At 35.6% G+C, this 21301-nt stretch overlaps 1 protein-coding gene across 2 annotated transcripts; it reads left to right on the top strand.

The window, feature by feature from the left end:
* The first annotated feature begins 1971 nt into the window (after nucleotides 1–1971).
* On the top strand, nucleotides 1972–20038 carry tubg1 (tubulin, gamma 1). Of its 2 annotated transcripts, XM_051886340.1 has the most exons (11): nucleotides 1979–2305; nucleotides 2831–2943; nucleotides 5622–5789; nucleotides 6293–6361; nucleotides 7599–7678; nucleotides 8005–8131; nucleotides 11720–11806; nucleotides 16421–16570; nucleotides 16703–16855; nucleotides 16929–17090; nucleotides 18750–20038. In XM_051886340.1, exons 1-11 carry the CDS (start codon nucleotides 2257–2259, stop codon nucleotides 18945–18947), a joined length of 1356 nt encoding a protein of 451 aa, XP_051742300.1. In that variant the 5' UTR covers nucleotides 1979–2256; the 3' UTR covers nucleotides 18948–20038. The 2 variants fall into 2 exon arrangements, with proteins under 2 accessions (XP_051742301.1, XP_051742300.1); XM_051886341.1 differs by lacking the exons at nucleotides 16421–16570; nucleotides 16703–16855; nucleotides 16929–17090; nucleotides 18750–20038 and adding an exon at nucleotides 15908–16398 and having other exon boundaries at nucleotides 1972–2305.
* Nucleotides 20039–21301: the final 1263 nt, after the last annotated feature.

Below are 21301 nucleotides of genomic sequence, written 5' to 3' on the forward strand. Positions count from 1 at the left end.
GTGGCATTGCTATGGCCTGCTTGTGGCTCAGATCTGGCAAACAGGAGCAGCCGCCCAAGTGCCATCACACCACGGCCAGATCATCATACCACGCTTCACTGTAAATTCAAATTGTATTCCTTACTATGAAAACACTAGTATTTTTACTTGATTTTAACCAAAATGTTGACTGTACTACAAATTTTTAACTGTTGCTGAAATATTTGAAAAGATAGTTCCCATATAATGTAATTTGAGTAAAATTACAAAAAAATGTTCAAGACATGCTGTTACGCATGCGTACTGGATGACAATTCCCCCTCCCCCCACACAGCATAGAAGCACACGGACTGAGGATTCAATGGTATGTTTGTGGATCTACTTTGGTAAAATCAAGGTAAAAGCTATTCTTGCTGTCTATTAATGGCTTGTTTACTCAGAAGTTTATATACCAAGTTAAGATTAATTGATTGGTTTGAGCGCCATTTTGTCAAGCAAATCTTACCATTATGGTAATTAATGTTCCCTTTGGTTGAGCACTTGGAAAGTTGTTTACTGTAATTCTCTTCATTTTGGTGTAGCTGTGCATCAAGAAACCATAGTTTGTGTTATCAAAGGAAGAGAATAAATAGGTCACTTTTAAAAGGCGATTTTATTTCTAACTAAATGTTGTTTAGTTAGATGTTTAATTGTCATATTCAGTAATGATGTTTTAAAATTTTTGTGTTAATGCTGATGTTATAAACATCTTATGAAACTTTTAATTGGGTATTTGTAACATCTTGCAGCTAAACGCGTTTGAGTCACACACAGATTTCAACGTTCAGCATGCAAACCTCAACAACAGTAACAATTAAATTTATTTAAAGTAAATTAAGTACACTCTACAGTTCTTTTTTTTAGTTACTGGAACTCTCGTGTAAGTGAACTATACTAACAACGCTTTTGTCAGTACAACATACTATTCCTCTTTCACTTTACTTGAAGAAAATGTGGAAACCGATTGCACTTAATTTTTTAAGTCTCCATATCTTAAAATGGCAGATTAAAACCATGTTGAGAATAATATTATTTAAGATGTTTGCAGAACACAATAAAACTCTGTTAGTTAAATGGAATTCCTCCAGTAATCTTACTATTAAATCTTAAGTAAAATTAGTAAATATTCTAGAGTGTTTACTAGAATTGACATTAAACTAACTTGATATTTCTTTCTTAATTTACTTAGGAAGAGTTTGCTTTCTTTACTTTTAGCAGATTATTAACATAACTTGTTATGTTAAGTTTTCCCTTTAAGTTTGCTTTGCAAAAATAAGGCAATCGGTTTCCAAACTTTTTTTTATTAAGTAAACTGAAAGTGTTAGAATTTACAGTGTTGGCAGATGTGGGACGGATTTGGGCCGGCACAAAGTTGCTATCTGGGAAGTGTCATTTGGTGTCAAAACTCATTTATAGAGTTACTATAGAGTTATTTTCTTTTTATTAAAAATATATGTTGAAACACTTCAGCGCCCTCTAAAGACACCATTTTAGGTAGTGTATATAAAGGGATGGATTGTTTGTGTGTGAGAGAGAGAGTCTTGGTGGTCACTCCAATACTACAATGATATAAATAATTTAATGAACAATGCCTATTTTAACACTCTTTAAACCAATAGATAAAAATGTTTAAGGTAAAGTAGTAGTATATAAATCGTTTCCCTCCCAAGGAGATAAATCATATTTGAGAGTCCTTGGCATCGGTTTGAAAAACCTTTTTAGTGCACAATAATTTTGCAAGTAATGCAGTAATAACAGTTATCACACTATATTAAATTAGGGAAATAAATAAGTTTTGCTTTGTGAGTATTTGTTACTATACAAGGGGAAACAAACAACCTGACCTGGATTTTCTTAATACACTGTACTGTAGGCAAATTTCCTTTGTTTGCGCAACTGACGCGCAGCTTTGATGTTGTTTAATGTACACGCAAACGTACTACGTCATGCATTACGTCAGTAATGCCCTCTGCGTCTGTTCTTTCTGTATTTTGTGTATATCTGCTTTTCGCTCTTTACGATAAAAAGTTCTTTCGGTACATTTTAACAAATATTGATCCGTTCACGTTTACTGGCCTTTACAGTGTGAAAGTGTAGCGGGGCCGTAGTCAGCGCATGCGCACTGCTCGTCTGTAAGGCCGTTGCTGTTGGAGCGGGAACACGCACAGGGATTGTGATTGAGTGACAGCAGCACATCTCTCACCTTTTCTGATTATACAGTGGAAATAATAGGATAGCATGCCTCGAGAAATCATCACCCTGCAGCTCGGACAGTGCGGGAATCAGAGTGAGCCGTTCGCTTTATTACGTTCTGTTTGCTAATAAGATTGCCATCTCTACATAAACAGTTAACGTTAGCTAGCTAGCTATCAGACTGGGCAGCTTTAAAATTACAAAATTAATAAATAAAGTTAATATGACCAGGGACTGATTTTGATTTTTTTATAGTATATTTCCATCTGCAAGAAGTCAAGGACTCTTTGACCTCTCTTTGTTTTTGTTTGCTAATCAATAATGATAAATATTTCATGCTGTCATGATAATATTTTACTCTGAAAAAGATGGTTTTCATGCCGTATGAGTCTCCTTGTGAGATGAGTCAGACTTAGTCAGCAAATGATCTTTTGATTTTGAAGGATTTACTGTAACTTCTAAAAAAGATGTGATAAACAATAGCCATTACAATATTAATCTTCAATTAGCAATATATAATGGCATATGATGAAGCTTACAGCCTTATTACAGGTGTTCTGTAAGCATCCTGTATTAATGGACTCAATTGAATTGTGTCTTTTTTTGTCTCTCTGTGCAGTTGGTTTTGAGTTTTGGAAGCAGTTGTGTGCTGAGCATGGCATCAGCCCGGAGGGCATTGTAGAGGAGTTTGCCACTGAGGGCACTGACCGGAAAGATGTCTTTTTCTATCAGGTACTCAAATACAGACTGATGATGCATTCACAGCGTGCCAATCATCGGCCATAACCACATCATATCAAGAATCCTGCTTTAAAATCTACATTTTATTTGGTGATATTAACCATTGAGTTTCTATTTAGACACCTGGAGTATCAGCATCATGGCATTAAGCAACATACTTTGCTGCTGGGCCATGGCCAGTGTGGACTATTTTGAAACAAAAATGTACAATATTAAAATAGTATATTACAATAAAATAGTATTAAAATTATTTGCTAAGCTCCACACAGAGATCTGATCTCACCATCATCGAGTCTGTCTGGGATTACATGAAGAAACAGAAAAAACTATGTCACTGTCTCCAAGATACTTTAAGAAACCTACATGCAAAGCTACAGTAGCCAACTGTGAAAAGTTTTAGGCAATATGCACTTCTGTAAAAATGCTGTACAGTGAGCATACTTTCAAAAATAATGTCATATATAGATTTTATTTATCAATGAACTTCTATTAACTAAATCAAATCAGTTTTTGGTGTGACCACCCTTTGCATTTAAAACAGCTTTTGTCCTAGGTACACTTGTACATAGTTTTTCAGGTAGCTTTGGAGGTAGGTTATACTAACTTTCTTAAGAACACTAAAGTGCCTAAGACTTTTGCACAGTACTGTGTATAAAGTAAACTTAACTCATTGTTAGTGAGGAGTTCACATAATTTACCACCAGGTGGAGCCAGGTTCCAATGTTTGCGTTTGTCATAAGTCCATTATTCCCTTGCAGTCATGATGTGAAGACATTTTCACCATCTGATGGAAGACTAATTTGAAACAATTGGTGCAGCTCCTAGTTCCATTTTTTGGATAAAAAATGTAAGATTTAATTAAAGACTTTAATTATTTCAGTGAAACTGCGGTTTCAGAGGGGCTGCGTATCTTCTGCTGTGAATTGTCACAGATTCACAGATTTTGTGAGTCACAGTATTATAGTAATTTCCTCTGTATTACTTTTTTTTTGTGGTGATGCTGATATCTATAGAAAATAACATTCTGCAATGCAATTTATATTTATTTTACATAATATATACTAAATTAGAAACAAATAATTTGAAAATTAATCAATATAAAAAAACTGAACCTAATGAAAAATTAACTTGTAAAATATACAGATTCATACTTTTGAATAGAAACAGGGTTCCCACGCACCTGGAAAGTACTTGAAAGTACTTGGATTTCAGACACATGAATTCAAGGCCTGGAAAGTACTTGAAAACAAATATTGGTCCTTGAAAGTGCTTAAACCAAATTTGAAATAATTTTGTGAAAATTATAACACATTCCTCTTAGTCCTAGTATATTTGTTTTGGAATATTGTTTTGGAACCAAACAGATATCGCCCCCCCATTGACTACCATAGTAGGAAAAATAATTACTATGGTAGTCAATGGGGGGCGAGATCTGTTTGGTTACTGACATTCTTCCAAATATCTTTCTTTGTGTTCAGCAGAACAATGAAATTCAAACAGGTGTGGAACAACTTGAGGGTGAATAAATGATGAGAGAATTTTCATTTTTGGGTGAACTAACCCTTTAAAAAGTCAGAATTGTGTGATTATAAAGCCACAATTGTGTCTTATAAAGTCAGAATTGTGATATATACAATTTTTTTTTTTTTTTCTCAGAAGTGCTCATTTATATCTCTCAATTCTGACGTTCTTTTCTCAGAATTGCAAGCTTATATCTATAATATATTGTATATATTCTGACTTTAAGCCACAATTACAATCCATATAATCCTTTTTTTTTTTTTTTCACTCAATTGCAAAATGTATTTTTATAATATTCTATCTATATTATAATGTTTTTACTCAAGTAATGATTCATAAAAAATGAAAACCAAAACTAGTATGGAATAATTGTTAACACTAGGGATAAGAATGCTGCAAACGGTTTTAATATATTTCCAAAATTAATGTACAAATGATTCTGTACCTCTTCTGGGTTAAAATGGATGCAAATGCAATAGGAGGATTAAAATGTTAAGTATTGTAAGAGGTCTTTCATGACGCTCCATATGTGATGTGAATTTGATAGGTGCTTGATATAAAATAAACGGTGCTTTAAAAAGTCCTTGAAAGTCCTTGAATCTGGTGTTCATGAAAGAGTGGGAACCCTGTAGATAGAAACGTCTTGATTCTGGAATCCTGTTATAGTGATTTTACTAATAAAGAAACTGTTAAAAACAGCAGTAGTCACACATTTTTATGCAGGCTACAAATGCACACTTCTGAGCTGAATTCACTAAAGTTTGTGTGGCTTGTGGAAATAAATTTTTATTAGATAGTCAAAGACTTGTTTAAAAAATATAAATGTGAATGCTGATGTTATATGTGAGTATTACTGCATTTGCTCTCTATTAATAATTAGCTGGCTCTTTCAGCACTATCAAAATAAAAGTTTTTCTTCTGACATTTTATCAGCTAGATAAATTATTGGTTGATGCTGATAATTAAAGGATGCCAAATATCGGCCAATGTCAGTATCAATATATCGGTCGACCACTTGTATAAAGCAAGGCCTATACTGCGCAAGCAGCTTGAGTAGACCTGAGCTGCTTCTCTTCATTTCCTGATAATGAGCACTTATGAAAATGCAATTTCCATTGATCCTTTTTCTACTGTTTCACCCCCTTCAGGCAGATGATGAGCACTACATCCCTCGTGCTGTGCTGTTGGACCTGGAGCCCAGAGTCATCCACACCATCCTGAACTCCCCCTACGCCAACCTGTACAACCCGGAGAACATCTACCTGTCAGAGCATGGCGGTGGAGCCGGTAACAACTGGGCCAGTGGCTTCTCTCAGGTGCAGTCATGTTAGATGTCAGATAATTGCTGACACATTTTTTTTTTTATAAAGATTTTAGATTAAATTTGTTATATTTTAGGTTCTATAACTGGTTATCATTTCTTTTTCTCTATATCGTTTCCTCTTTTTCTCTTTTTTTTTCTGTGGTTATCATTTCTTTTTCTCTTTTTTGCCCCTGTTTAATCACTTTTTTTGCAGTTCACATAGTGTGACAATTTAATTTTTACGAAGATTCTTATACAGGCTATACAGACCCGTTATAGTTTCTTATTTACAAATGAGGTCATAACTGCATATGTAATTGTACAAGATTTAAACTATTTTTAATTTAAAAATAAAAAAAACTTGAAGAACATGATTGCAAAGCTGTCACTGTTTGGCAAAATTATATCAACTACCCAAAAATACTGGAAGCTAAAACAGTAAAATTGTCATGTTTGACAACTTTTTTAGGTTTTGTATTTTAATTCAAATGTTGTCAACATATTTGTTTATTTCAGGGAGAAAAAATCCATGAGGACATCTTTGACATCATCGACAGAGAGGCAGATGGCAGTGACAGTCTTGAGGTATGACTCTCATTGACTGTACACTTCTTTGTCTGGAGATTTTTTTTTTTTTTTTTTTTTTTTTTTTTTTTTGCATAAAGTGATTTAGCATACTATATCAAATGTAGTTCAGAAATAAATGCTGAAAAATAACTTTAAGTAAATGTTGAAAGTGATATCAATGGGTTGGTTTTTACCCTTTTATTCTGTGTCATTCATTAATACTGTTTTCTCTGACTTTTGGAGAATATTTGGGTTTTTAAACAGATTATATTTTTAAACAAAGTAAAACGCTTCTGATGATCTCCAGATGGTAAAGTGACGTACCATTTGACGTACTTTCATTTTTTTTTTTCCATCCTTTTTTTTTTTTTTTCTTTCCTTTACCCCTTTCTACAGTGCTCTGTCTACTCTTGTTAAGGTTGCTGACATACATAGAACTATGTAAAATTGAATATACATATACATTATATATATGTATGTGAATGGTTTAGACGGTTATACAAAAGTGCTATTTTATGCCTTATTTTGCACTCTTAAATGTACAAGATACAGATGTTCCTCCCATTAAAACAACAGACTCGGGCCTCCCTGCGTAATCTATGTCCCTCACTTTATTACCCACAATTACTGGTGTGTGCGTGTGTGTAACTTGTATGTAAGTGGAGATTAGGGAGTGGTTTGGAGAATAATGTTAAAAGTCTGTCACTCACCTTCAGCAGTTAGCATGTAATGGCGCACACACACACGTGTATGCAACTAACAGTGTCAGAAATTAATCAGTGCTCAGGGCAAAAATTCCCCAGATTTTTTTTAAATGTTGGGGCAAAAAAGCTCCCTCCCGTTTTTTAAGGATTATTGATGAATAGAAAGGTCAAAATAACAGCATTTATTGAAATCTTTTGTAACCTTAATGTCTTTACTTTCACTATTGATCAATTTAATGCCTTTTTTGCAGAATAAAAGTATTACTTTCTTTCAAAAAAAAAAAAAAAAAATAGTGACCCAAACTTTTGAACAGTACTGTAAATGCTTTGTGTTTTTATATGGTTTAAAAGAATATGCTCTCGTAAAGACTAAAATGCCCCTGTTAATCAGTTCTAGTATGGTAAATATTCCCACTTGATAAACTGGCACTATATAGTGGGCAGCACAACTTTAAGTTGCTTTAGGTGCTAACTAAAACCAGAAAGAATAGTTAATCATGTAATGTAATTTGTGTGTATTTTTAATATTCTGTTTTTGTCTGTTTTTTTAGGGGTTTGTGCTTTGCCACTCTATTGCTGGGGGAACAGGATCTGGTCTGGGGTCTTACCTACTGGAACGACTGAACGACAGGTGCGGAAACACAACTCACTGATATAGGACTCAAGAGGACTTTGTATCCCCCTGCTCTGACTGATTTTTGCAGTCCACACTCCCTCTCCTGAAGTGTAGATCCACACCCTCCGCATTGTTCGTCTAGACTTGCAGTCATGAAGCGTTTGGGTGGCAGTCAGTGTAATTAGAGGGAGATGGAGGCAGCAGCCATCACCGGGTGTAATTAACTCTCTTTAGGGGTGTGTTTAATACCATTGCGTGTGCAACCTCAAGGGCACCAGCGGAGTTCAGCTGGGCACGTGTTCTTGTGCCTTAAACGTTCAGCTATTCTTCTGTTTTTTTAGGTATCCTAAAAAACTAGTTCAGACCTACTCGGTCTTTCCTAACCAGGATGAGATGAGTGATGTTGTCGTACAGCCATATAATTCTCTTCTGACACTAAAGAGACTGACCCAGAATGCAGATTGTGTGGTGAGTGAATGAACACATGCAAACACACACACACACTGTCTGCTAACCTTTTCAGCTGGCCTAGAATTAGGGAGGTGTTAAACACACACACACACACACACCCACACACTCTCACACACACACACTCCTATGTTGTAGATCTTAAATGAATGTGTTTCTATTTGAAACAGAGCCCTTCTTATATACAGCCTGCTACTCTAACTGCACATTTCCTCACAGTTACACAATCCACCTCCCCAAACAGACCTTCTTTTTTTCTCCCCTGCTTTCATTCCTCAAACACCAGCAGTTGGAGAAAAGGAAGATAGTCTTACATGATTATTCACATCTCTGTTTCTATTTCCTCCTTATTAACAGGGACCAAGCTATTGAGTTAATTCAATAAACCATGCAGAATGCTGTCATATCTGTACATCTGGAATGGAAGTTTATAGATGTGTCAACAATTGCTGTTTTACTTTCTGACTGATAGCCATCAGCACATGATTAAGCAGATATTTATTCGACAAATAACACATCTTGTTGACTCTCTGAGGAGTCAGTAATTATGTATATCCTTATTTGAGTTTTATAGGGATTGATCGGTTTCATCATCCAGCAAAAGACATTATTCATATATCCAGCAAATCTTTGTGTGAGGGCTGCAGTTCAGAATAGATTGAGCTTTAGTGGAGCAAATGTCATTAGTAAAGGGTAAGATCTGTTTTATGCATATTGTGTTTCTTGCAGCTGTCTGCTAGCTTCATGCTCCTCTCTGGCTTATATAATAATGTCAGATCAGAGAGTCAGCAGAAAAGATAAGGAGGTTAATAGGCGTAGATGACTTTCTGTCTTTCTTTGATGAGAATACAGATCTAGATTTAACTCCAAGTATGAGGTGTTATTAATGTAAACTTAACTTTTATTTAAAAGGATAATTCACCCCAAAATGAAATCATTTTGATTACAAAAATGTAATTTATTCACCATCAAACCCATAAGACCTTTGGTCAACTTTAAAATGCAAATTAAGATATTTTTCTAATGAAACCTGGTGAGATTTCTGTCCCTTCTTTGGAAGTCCTTTTCACTAAAACATTCAGGCCTCAAAAAGTTTGTGAAGGTCAACTATGGGAACTATTCCTTTTTCTCTTAAGAGGAAAACATTCTCTAGTCATACAAAATATATATAAATTGACCCTTTCTATACAAAAAAATATTGTATAAATATTGTGTAAATGTAATACAAACTAGACAAGGTTTATTTTAAGAATTGATTTGCTCTCAGTTCATTAACTGGAATTTGAATTACTCAAGCTTTGCAAAAAAAAAAAAAAAAAAATTCAATAATCGTTAATTCAATGCAGTAATGTCAAAAGAATGATAAAGAGACTAATTTTTCCATACAGCACCACAAAATATTCACCACATTATTTTATTTGATTTTTTTTTTTTAATAAAAATAAATAAATATTGATATTAAATACTATGGTAAAAAATAATATTGATATTGTTCTACACTGACTGTGAGACTCTTACATCAGTTATCCGCTTGTTAAGTCGTGACGTAAGGAACGCCTATTCTGGGTCCAAGCCCCGACTCGTTTCACTTGAGAATGCCATCGCGACGGCCGTTTATGAGCGCTATTTATTCATATTAAACGTTTAACATTTAAAAAAGTTAAACATTTAAAATACTTAGTCTACACAACAGTCACAGACATTAATATTTTAACGATTTATAAAAGATGAGTCACTGTCTGGCCATCTGGGATTTTGGTATGGAGATAAAGGTTATGATTATTTTTGATAGTATTACACCACATCGCGTGTGTATATTAGCACAATTTGTTGTTTTCTTGTGGTACGAGATAGAGCGTTTGGACCCGGAAGCGATGCCGCGTGACGTCAGACTTAACAACCGAATATGAATTTCTTTCATTTTGATTCCACTTCCTTAATTCAAAGAGACTTGCAGTGTTTTTAAGGTATACCTTATGTTTGTTTGTGTGTTCTCTGGCAATCGACCATTGTTAGTGTCATACTCTACCATTGAGTGTTATGTTTTTTTGTAAGATTCTATTTTGAATTGAATACCTCAGGGATGACGTGTTTTTGTATGCAAACCCCGGAAGCGAGTTAGCATTTTAGGACTTCCGGTTCCATCGCCCTAACGTCTATGGGTTTTTTGAATGGATTTTTGCTAAATCGCCTGAAATAAGGTCTGTGGTTAACAAAGCCTCTAAATATTTTCACATTTTGATCTATGACATAAAACATACCAGTCATAACCCGCTTGTGAATTTTTTTTATTTTTTTTATTGTGTCTTAAAAACGGCGGTTGCTAACAAGTTGCTAAAAGGGACTACTTCCTTTGGCGGGGACTTTAGACGTCATCATGACAAACAGGAAATCACGCTCACTAGCCCGTGTTTCAGTCTCCTATTATTAGAAGTTTTACCTGTCAGTTAATATACACATATATTTAGTCTTTTCAAATTGTAGTTTTTAGCATATTGTAGTACACAGAATTCAGTGATATTAAGTTAATCGATTACTAGTTCTTTATTTCTCTTGAGAGATTGTAGTTCGACAATGGTTTTTTGTTTTGTCCCGAGATGCAACCACAAGTTGTGATTATACTATCAAACATAATACAATGAAATATAGTCTTTAAAGTTTATTTGGGGCACAATGATCAAACATAAGAATTTTTAAACACAAAGAAAATAATATTAAGGTTTATATAAACTAACAAAATAATAAAGAAATAAATAAAGAAAGAAATAAACAAATAAATATCTCAGAGAGGCACGCATAAACAAAATTATGTTCTAACTTTTTTGGACAAAACGAATGGACAGAATTTCTCATGAAAAAGTGGATAAGTATTCATACACAGCACAGATCATAATCAGCGAGCATGTTTTTAAATAAAGTTGTTTTCTAAATAAAGTTTGAGGAAGCTTGGTGGTGGTGATGTTGATCTGCGACCATGGTGTGCTGTAGTCCGTTTATAGCCTACTGTTAGCTTTTTATATCTGACGACTTTATTTAGGCTTCAAAATGTATAAATGTTGTGTTAACTTGTCAAGATTATCTTGATAGACAAAATGTGCAAGTGTCATAACCCTTTGTTAAACACAGAGCTTATTTTTTGCGATTTTCCAAAAGTTTATGGGAAAAATGCATAGCCTTTGATCGAGGGAACCCGTGTGCCACTAACTTCCGGGTTGGCCTACAAAAACACGTCATCCCTGATGTACTCTATTACAATTCTGCATCCTATTTGATACCTCGATTCAAATCCAGTAATTGAATTGGAGTTCAAATAGCACAAAAGCAACACACAGTAGGTCCTCACGACTCCACTTGGGTCTCGGGTAATTTAAAATAAATGCGTTTTTACCCAAGAAGACCTGAATTTTTTAAACACATGCCAGCTTTTCATTATTTGTTTTGAGCGTTTAACAATATTCTATTATTTAAAAGGAATACATAGTAAATAATTCCATAACAACATTATGGACCTGAGAAGACCTCTAACACACAGTCCTGATATGGTTAAAAATCTCTTTCCTTTTCATTCTCTCTCCATGTCTCTTTCAGGTGGTGCTTGACAACACAGCTTTGAACAGAATCGCCACAGACCGGCTGCACATTCAGAACCCCTCGTTCTCTCAGATCAACCAACTGGTGAGTTTTGAAAGACATCCTGTATCTGATCTCTCTTTTTGAAGGACACAACCACTGATAAACTTGTAAAACAGTTTTGCCTTTTGAAGTAGGTGATTATGGATGTTGACAAAATTTCAATACATTTTTGGGGGTTGCAATTAGTAGCCTCGGGTCTTGGGTAATTTTAAATAAATGTGTTTTTACCGAATGGACCTAAGACCTGAATTTTTTTCAACGTATGCCAATTTTCTATTATTCATTTCAGGCATTTCACAATATTTTATTATTTAAAAGAAATACATATCAAAGGTGACCTATTATGCCCCCTTTTTACAAGATGTAATATAAGTCTCAAGTGTCCCCAGAATGTGTTTGTGAAGCTTCAGCTCAAAATACCCCATGGATTTTTTTATTTATTATACCTTGTTTTAACTGCCTATTTTTGGGTGGGAGAAAAAATGCACTTGGTTTGGTTGCTGATTGGTGTGTGTACCTTTAAATGCAAATGAGCTTGTGTGAAAATAATGAATGAAAATAACGCCATGGCTCTGATCTCTGTGAATACAGTAAGAAACAATGGTAACTTGAGCCACATTTAACAGTACATTAGCAACGTGCTAAACACATTCAGAAAGACAATTTGCAAACATCACGAAATATATATGAAATTGGATCGTGAACTGTTGGTATTGATCCATCTTTGAGAATCAACTTCTGTGCAAATCCTGTTTTACTGAGCCTCATGTGTAGAGCAGTCTGGTGTAAAATGACTTGCACATACTGATATATGAATTTATCTGGACACATTCCCTTCATAAATAAAATTACACCCCTGCGTCCTTAGTGGCTCAGATGCGAGGAGTTTATGGAGACTCATATGTTTACTATTATAGCCGTTACAGGGCTCTCTGCTAACATTTTTCTTTAGGAGCACTTGTGCTCCTAATAAAAAAAAATTTAGGAGCACAGTCAAAAATTTAGGAGCACTTTCTGATCAATAACAGACACTAACTTTCCTATTACAGGGCGATATTTGCCCCTTTAAATTAATTTCCACAGGCATTTTTACCATTATAAGAGATTTTTTTTTCTAATCTTATTAAATGTATGCATCATATTTCGTCAATTTCTTAAATTAAAATAGATTTTTTTTTTTTTTTTTTTAATGTTAAACAATAAATTCAGTTAGAACAATAAGACCCAATCGGGCTGTTACCTAAAATAAGTCATCAAAAATCTGCAGAAGTGGCACAGAAGCTCCATCTGAAGTGTTTTTTAGACACATTTACATAGACTGCTTAATGCAGCTCATTGGTAAATGATGTTGTATGAATGTTTTTAAATATAATTTTGAATTTAGAAATATGTAAAAAAAAAAAAAAATTTAACTAAAAGTTGGATATTTTAAGTAAAAACAGTCTATGTAAAGTGTAAATATGAAAATAAATGTATTACATTCACCGCCAGTAGGTGGCGGTAAATCTTAATGTGCGAGTCATTCATTCAATTGTTCAAAACGCAGATTCATTCATTCACCGTTGCTTGGAGATGCGCAACAGTTCTGGTATGGCTTTGTTTGAAACTATTTTCACGAAAGAGCAAAAACAGACATTATGGTGTCTAATGTTAAATCACTTAATATCAACTTGTTTATTGGCCTTCAATAAAAAGCATGAAATGCAGCCCATTGCTGTGCGAAACATAACTCTTGTTCAGTGTAGATGCATTTTAGGAGGTTTTTTACTTTTTGTTCTGATTGTATTATAGTTCTATTCATGAGAATCGATCGGGTCACTCCCACCAGTGCGCCTAAATATTTTTTCACACTCGCACGCAGTTATTTTCAGGCGCAAATGCGAGCGAAATACTTGCACTGTAGAGCCTTGCGTTAACAGATCAGTGATAATGTTTACATAGCTGAGACCTATCATAAGCTCAGGGACGGTCGTTCTTGAGTGCGGCTGAGCTTGATGTACAACATAAAGCATATGTGCGGTTTATTAAAAAGATTTCATTACATTTCTAGGGGCTGCAAATAATAATAATAATAATAATAATAATAATAAGTTTTATTGATCTAGCGCCTTTCCAGGGCTCAAGGATGCTTTACAATGTACATTTAACAAGGAAGAGATAATACAAGTAGACAATGATGACAAACAATAGTTTGAAGATACAATAAAGGAACATTATATGGACAGGGCAGCATACAGAAGAATAGAATCAAGCACAACAAAATACAAAACAGAACTTAAGAGGCATAACATAACATTCAGAGAATTATTAGTTAAATAATCAATAAATAAATTTATCAATTCAGAGACATAACATTTGAGTTTTGAGTAATGATTTAAATTCAGAAATAGCACAACAGAGTGAGCGGGGGAGAGAATTCCAGAGTTTTGGAGCAACAACACTGAATGATCTGCCCCCCATTGAAGAGAGGCGATGCCAAGGGACCACGAGAAGGCCAGAGTCAAAGGAACGAAGTGAGCGAGTCGGGGTGTAGGGGGTGAGCATGTTACAAAGATAAGGGGGAGCCAAGCCATGCAAAGATTTAAAAGCGAGCAGGAGAATTTTGAATTTAATACGATAAGCAACTGGAAGCCAGTGAAGATCATGCAAAATTGGGGTGATATGAGCAGAACGCTTGGTATGGGTGAGTATTCTAGCAGCAGAGTTTTGAATGTATTGTAATCTGGAAATGGAGCTGGCAGGTAGACCAATGAAAAGGACATTACAGTAATCAAGGCGGGATGAGATGCATGGATGACAGTGTCAGCATCTTTGATATTGATGAAGGGACTTTTTAAAAAAAAAAAAAAAGCATTTTAGAAAAGCAGTTTGATATCAGTATCTTCTGAAATCATAATTTCTGAAGACTCATTCCAAACTCAAACCTGCTTGGTGTCTTTAAGATAAGATACAGAGGCCTGTCTTATCTAAAATATGATTGTGCAGCCTTTTTAAGGTGTTTTACATGATCATATGATGCTATTTTAAAAGTTCATTATTTTGTTTATTGGGTTAATATAATAGCTTTATATGGATTAACATGCTTTAATGTGTAAACAAAAAAAACAAAAAAAAGTGTTGGAAATGTAACGCCCCTTTCCATAATCATGATCTTCAGCTTCCAAGGCTTTAAGCAATTGTAAATAAAGTTATTAATGTCGGGTTTACCATATCATTTCAAGCCCAAGTCGGAATCTGAAAATGTGGATGATCAAGCCGATCAATTGGAACCAACTGGCAAGCACGACTTGAGCAGAATGTTTCACAGTAGTCTTTGTATATATCTGGCATTGTACTCTCCCAGGTTCAGGAAGCTGTCCTCTGTAAAATGCGCTGTGCACAAGCAAACTTTTGCAAACTGTTTTGCTTTCGCATCCAAACACACAGCGTCTCCGCGACATGACGACAACACTACACTACGTATGCCTTTGGCGGGCAATATTTCACATTGTGACATAGACGTTTGAGGAAGTAATATCTAGATTTCTATCAAAGCGTTTTAGGCAGGTCTGGTACCATGTTCTCTGCTAGATAGAATAATTCCCTTTATGGGAGACTATGAGCTTTGTTTTGAACTTTGCAGATACATGCATTAACAGATACATTACATACTAAGGGAAAAGGAAAACATTAAAAAGCATCATATGACACCTTTAAGCATAATTGATGAACACACTTACTGACATTGATCCTAAACATTTTTAAACTGTCCCCAACATGGCGCCATTCTGTATTAAATCTTAATGTTGAAAATACAGGGGCCTATTCATCTGTCCTGAGGCTTCCAACCCAAAGTGTGTCCTTTTCATTTTAAAGCCCTTCCCTGCAGCAGAGAGGGACTGGCCTGGTGTGGTTCAAGTTGGGACAGTAGAGTCACTCATATATTAATCACAGTTGGGCGCTGGCAGCTCTCCTGTGACAAGATGTGCATTTTCTTACATCAGACAATCAGAAAACCAACCTAACTGTAAAGCCACCAAGGGTTTATTAGGTAACGAGACAAATGAAAGCATGATTGTGGAGTGTATATAAACGCAGCTGTCAAGAAAGTGAATAAGCTAAACCACAAAATATTAAACAAAATTTGAAATAACAGAATTTCAGTTTCAGGAGGATGCAACATGGGGAGTTGCCTGTTCTGAAAGTTGTAATCGGCAGCCTGACATGCTGTCGTGTCACATTCTAATGAGGAGGTAATAAATAACCAGTGACATTTCGTTTAGACCTCATCTATGCTTTCCTCTTATACGCCCATTCTTACAGCACCCTGCTTCAAGGTGAATAGCTCACTTTGTCGACTCATCCATCACTGTCTTCATCGCCTCTAATGGAAATGGGTCATATGGTGAACCTCAACTTTCATAGTACAGTGCATAGATTTCAATAAAGGGTGATCAGAGTGTTAATAGAAAACCTGTTTCACCAGTCCAGGCTTTTGTGTTCTTAAACACCAGCTGCGTTTACATACATGACAGGTTTCAAGTGTACCATTAGCACACCCAAATAATTAAGACAACACAGTATAAAATTAAAACGTGACTGTTTTTTTTTTTCTCACATTCTTTGTGTCACCCATCCACAGACTGTCAAAAGACTAGTGTTCCTCTTCTCTAACAGGTGTCCACCATAATGTCAGCAAGCACAACAACCCTCCGTTATCCTGGATATATGAACAATGATCTGATTGGTCTCATTGCGTCACTCATCCCCACTCCCCGCCTCCACTTCCTCATGACTGGATACACACCACTGACCACTGATCAGTCTGTATGTTGAGACTCATATCTAATTTAATTTATTTCCTTTGTGTCCACTAACTTGGTTTTAATACTTTTCTTAAAAATGAATGCTCTTTAAATCATACTATGATATTTTATTTTATTTTTTTATTTTTTTTAGGTGGCAAGTGTGAGGAAGACTACAGTTCTTGATGTGATGAGGAGACTCCTGCAGCCTAAGAATGTCATGGTGTCCACAGGCAGAGACCGGCAGACCAATCATTGCTATATCGCCATTCTCAACATCATCCAGGGAGAGGTGGACCCCACACAGGTGTGAGCTTGTTAGATAAACACAGCACATTCTAGCAATATGTGCATGCCCTCATGTTTATGTGTCCTTCCAGGTCCATAAGAGTCTGCAGAGAATCAGGGAGAGGAAGTTAGCCAATTTCATCCCATGGGGTCCAGCTAGTATCCAGGTGGCACTGTCCCGCAGATCTCCCTACCTGCCCTCAGCTCACCGTGTCAGTGGGCTTATGATGGCTAATCACACCAGCATCTCTTCAGTAAGCCCTGACCTTCATTTATGTATTGCTCAAAAATTGGTTTATCAATAGGAATCTGTATTGGATGTACTTACAAGTTTGCAGTCAGTAAGATTTTTCAATGTTTTTGAAAGAAGACTCTTGCGTAAACAAACCTGTCAAAGCAGCATCTCTTCAGTAAGCCCTAAGAAACAAAAAGCTACTGAGCAGATGGCAGTGCATTGAATAATATTACTACCTAAAACAAAAAGGAAAATTGCCTAGGCCAACATATTCAAAAATTTGGTAACACTTTATTTTACAGTGCCGTAGTTACACGTTACTACATGTACTTACTATAGTAATAACAGTAAATTATGCATAATTACAAGTAACTAACCCTAAACCAATCCCTAACCCTAACTCTATGATAAGTACATGTAGTTAATTAATACTAGTCAGTGCTTATTTGTGTAATTACAATGTTGTTACGGTTTTTTTAATTTGGACTAGTGCTAAACACTGCAGGATAGGACACCCCTGACATACATGGTAGCAGTTGCAATTTATTTCTTCCAATGGTTGCTGTGTTCATTTCTTGTCTTTCCAATGCATTTTTAATATATATATTTATATATTAGGAACAAAGTGTTCCCCTAATAAAAAATGAATATTGGAGAGAGATGAAATGAATACAACAATTGTTGTTGTTGTTGTATTATTCATTTTATGTTGCTGCCTTATGTTAAACTATACTACTTTAAATGACTTTTTTCACATTAATCGACACTCCATACACCATAATGATAAAACAAAAAAACAGATTTGTTATAACTTTGCAAATGTATTAAAAATAAACAACTGAAATAATTACAAAACATAAGTTTTCATACCCTTTTCTGGGACACATGAAATTTCGCTCAGGAGCATTCAAATTCCATTTGTAGATGAAATACACTTCGAGTGGAGTTAACCTGTGGCTGATTGTAAAATAAAATAAAGTGTACTGTAAAATAAAGTGTAACCAAAAATTTGACTCAACAATATACATGAAATAAAAACGTTTTAAACCACCAGATATATAAATGTCTTAGATACACAATTTTCAGTGGTTTTACCATGAATACACATAAGTTGCTGTGATACCACCACCACCAAAAGTAATTGTGTCTGCTTTACTATAAAACACACACTCATTGTGACGCATTTAACCGATACATAATTTCATCGTAAGTTAGAACAGCTTGAACTGCAACCAGTGACAAACAATAACAATTTAGCGAAATAGTCAACTAACTACGACCAACTATCTAGCCCTCCAAACATGAACAAGAAAAAGAATCATACCTTTAGCCTACTCCTTAGAGCTGCATTCTTTGTAATGCGGGAAGTTTGTAGATCAGTGTGTCAAAAATACGGTGCCAATCAAAATGTGACTGCGAAACAGAATGTCCAAAACCAAAATGTTGCTATAGTAGCCTAATTTTAATGCTAGAAGGTCTATGCTTTTGGCAACTGTGATAAAATAGTCTATTCTATTTCAATGTTAAAATCCTTTTTCACATTCATCTTGACTGAGGGGGAAGGATATCCCGTAATCACAAATGACTGGAAAAGTCATGGAAATTCATTGGTCTGAATGTAGGGAAAAACTTTTGAGCAGACTTTTCTAATCTCTGTTCTCCTCTCCCTCACTCCTAGTTGTTTGAGCGTACCTGTCGTCAGTATGATAAGCTGAGGAAGAGGGAGGCCTTTCTTGAGCAGTTCAGGAAGGAGGACATATTCAAGGACAACTTTGACGAGCTGGATAACTCCCGCGAGGTGGTTCAGCAGCTTGTGGATGAGTACAGCGCTGCCACGCGTCCCGACTACATCTCCTGGGGCACACAAGAGCAGTGAAAACCCCTACTCTTTAAAGAGCCAGGAAAGAAAGCCTTTAAACTCATCCTATAAAATGCGCAGTGACTCCGGTAGTGAATAACAGAATTTCAGTAGTGAATGCACTTCTTAAGACTCATGTCCATAAATCTTTCATGGCTCGTCATACTGTTCCTCCAGAGCCTATTTCTGCATTACTGCTGTGGCAAGAGCCACTCGTTTATGTATATACATGTGATTTCTCATGATTACAGGCCTATCAGACGTTCTTCATAATTTTGTGCCTCTATCCTGAGCTGTAACTTTTCTCTTTCTCCCTGATTTCCTTTCTTTGATCAGAGAATTTATGGCTCTGTCTTAATCTATTTTTGTACTGCACTCTGCACTCTTCTGCACACAATCTACATCAATCTACGTCAAGGTGGCCTGCACACAAACTTCCCTGACCACACACATTTTGGACTTCTACACCGATAAGACTGGGTGGTCTCAGATGAATGTAACCGCAGGAGGGAGTGTGAAAGATTAAGCCTCTTAGAAAAGATCAGACTCGAAGCAGCTTATGAATACACCATCTTACTCCCTCACGTTCACGCATGCATGCTTTTAGACAAAAGGCGCTTGCTTTCAGGGGATAGACTATGATTGTGTGATTGAATCATTTTTTTTTCTCAGTCTCATTGTCATGAATTATTCTAGATGATTATCTCAGAGTTTTGAGAGATAATCAGTAAGTCAAGTGTTATGCTGTACCTCAATCCCATCCAATCAGTGAACCCTCATCAGGTTCTTTTTCTAGTCAATTCAATCAGTGATGTTACCTCAAAGTCTGGCAGACTTGATCACCAAACACCAAAATCCAGATGTATAACGTTTCCTCATTTGAATAATTTAATCTTCTGCTCCTGCCTGTTTTTTTTTTTTTTTTGTATTGGGAGTGGTAGAACTTTCACATGGAACTCTCATGCCAGATTTATTTCTCAAGTGCTTTCTTTTCCTCGGTTACCACATGTTCTTATTATTAATGTTATTCTGTGTATATAGTTTGCTGTCAGACTTGATGCATTTATTTGAAGTTCATGAGATTGAATAAATGTTTTTCTACGAGAACATTTCCATGATGTTCATTAGAGTGTATTGATTACCCTCACAAACCATCTGCAATCAGGTCAGAATCACAGCAGATGGTATGTGTCATTTGGCCTTAAAACACATGAAATAGCTCAGAAATGGAAGCTATTACCTCTGATAACCTCTGGTTTTCATCTCTTTACCATATTCCAATACTGATGGATACTGATAAACTGAATCAAGGACATACTGAATCCAATCCTGCTTAGTTGGTGGCCCCTTTGACTTCCATAGTATTTTTTTTTCCCATACTCTGCAAGTTAATGGGGCCCATCAACTGTTTGGTTACAGGCATTCTTCAAAGTATCTTCTTTTGTGTTCTGAAGAAGAAGAAAAAAAAGAACTATCCCTTTAAGTTTGGCTCCAACCTGACCTAACACACATGAATAGAAGTTTCTAGTAATCCTGAAGAACTTGATTAGCTTGTTCGGGTGTTTTTAATTAGGACTAGTGCTAAACGCTGCAGGATAGGACACCCCTGACATGGTAGCAGTTGCACTTTATTTTTTCCAGTGGTTGCTGTATTCATTTCATGTCTTTCCAATGCATTTATTTATTTATTTATTTTTTTAGGAACAAAGTGCTCCCCTAATAAAAACTGCATTGGAGAGAGATGAAAGGAATACAACAGTTGTTGTTGTTATTATTGTATTATTAACATTTTAAATAGTATTCAAACCCCTTCATTTTATGTTGCTGCCTTATGTTAAACTATACTACTTTAAATGACTTTTTTCACATTAATCGACACTCCATACAACATAATGATAAAGCAAAAAAAAAAAACAGATTTGTTATAACTTTGCAAATGTATTAAAAATAAACAAATAATTACAAAACATAAGTTTTCATACCCTTTTCTGGGACACATGAAATTTAGCGCAGGAGCATTCAAATTCCATTTGTAGATGAAATACACTTCGAGTGGAGTTAACCTGTGGCTGATTTGGAAAGGCACACACCTCGCAATAAAAGGTCTAACAGCTAAAAATACATAGAACAAAAACCAAGTTACGAGGTCAAAGGAACTGCCTGCAATGCTCGGAGGCAGTGTATCAAGACAGATCTGGGGAAGACTGCAAAAGAAATTCTGCTGTACTGAAGGTTCACAGAAACATGTAGCCTCCATAATCCTTAATGGAAGAAGTTTGGACCTCAACCAGGACCTTCTTGGAACTGGCCTCCTGGCCAAACTGAGCAATCAATGGAGAAGGGCCTTGGTTAAAGTGATGACCAAGAAGCTG

This window comes from Ctenopharyngodon idella, chromosome 3 (genome assembly GCF_019924925.1).
Source record: "Ctenopharyngodon idella isolate HZGC_01 chromosome 3, HZGC01, whole genome shotgun sequence".
NCBI classification, from domain to species: Eukaryota; Metazoa; Chordata; class Actinopteri; order Cypriniformes; family Xenocyprididae; genus Ctenopharyngodon; species Ctenopharyngodon idella.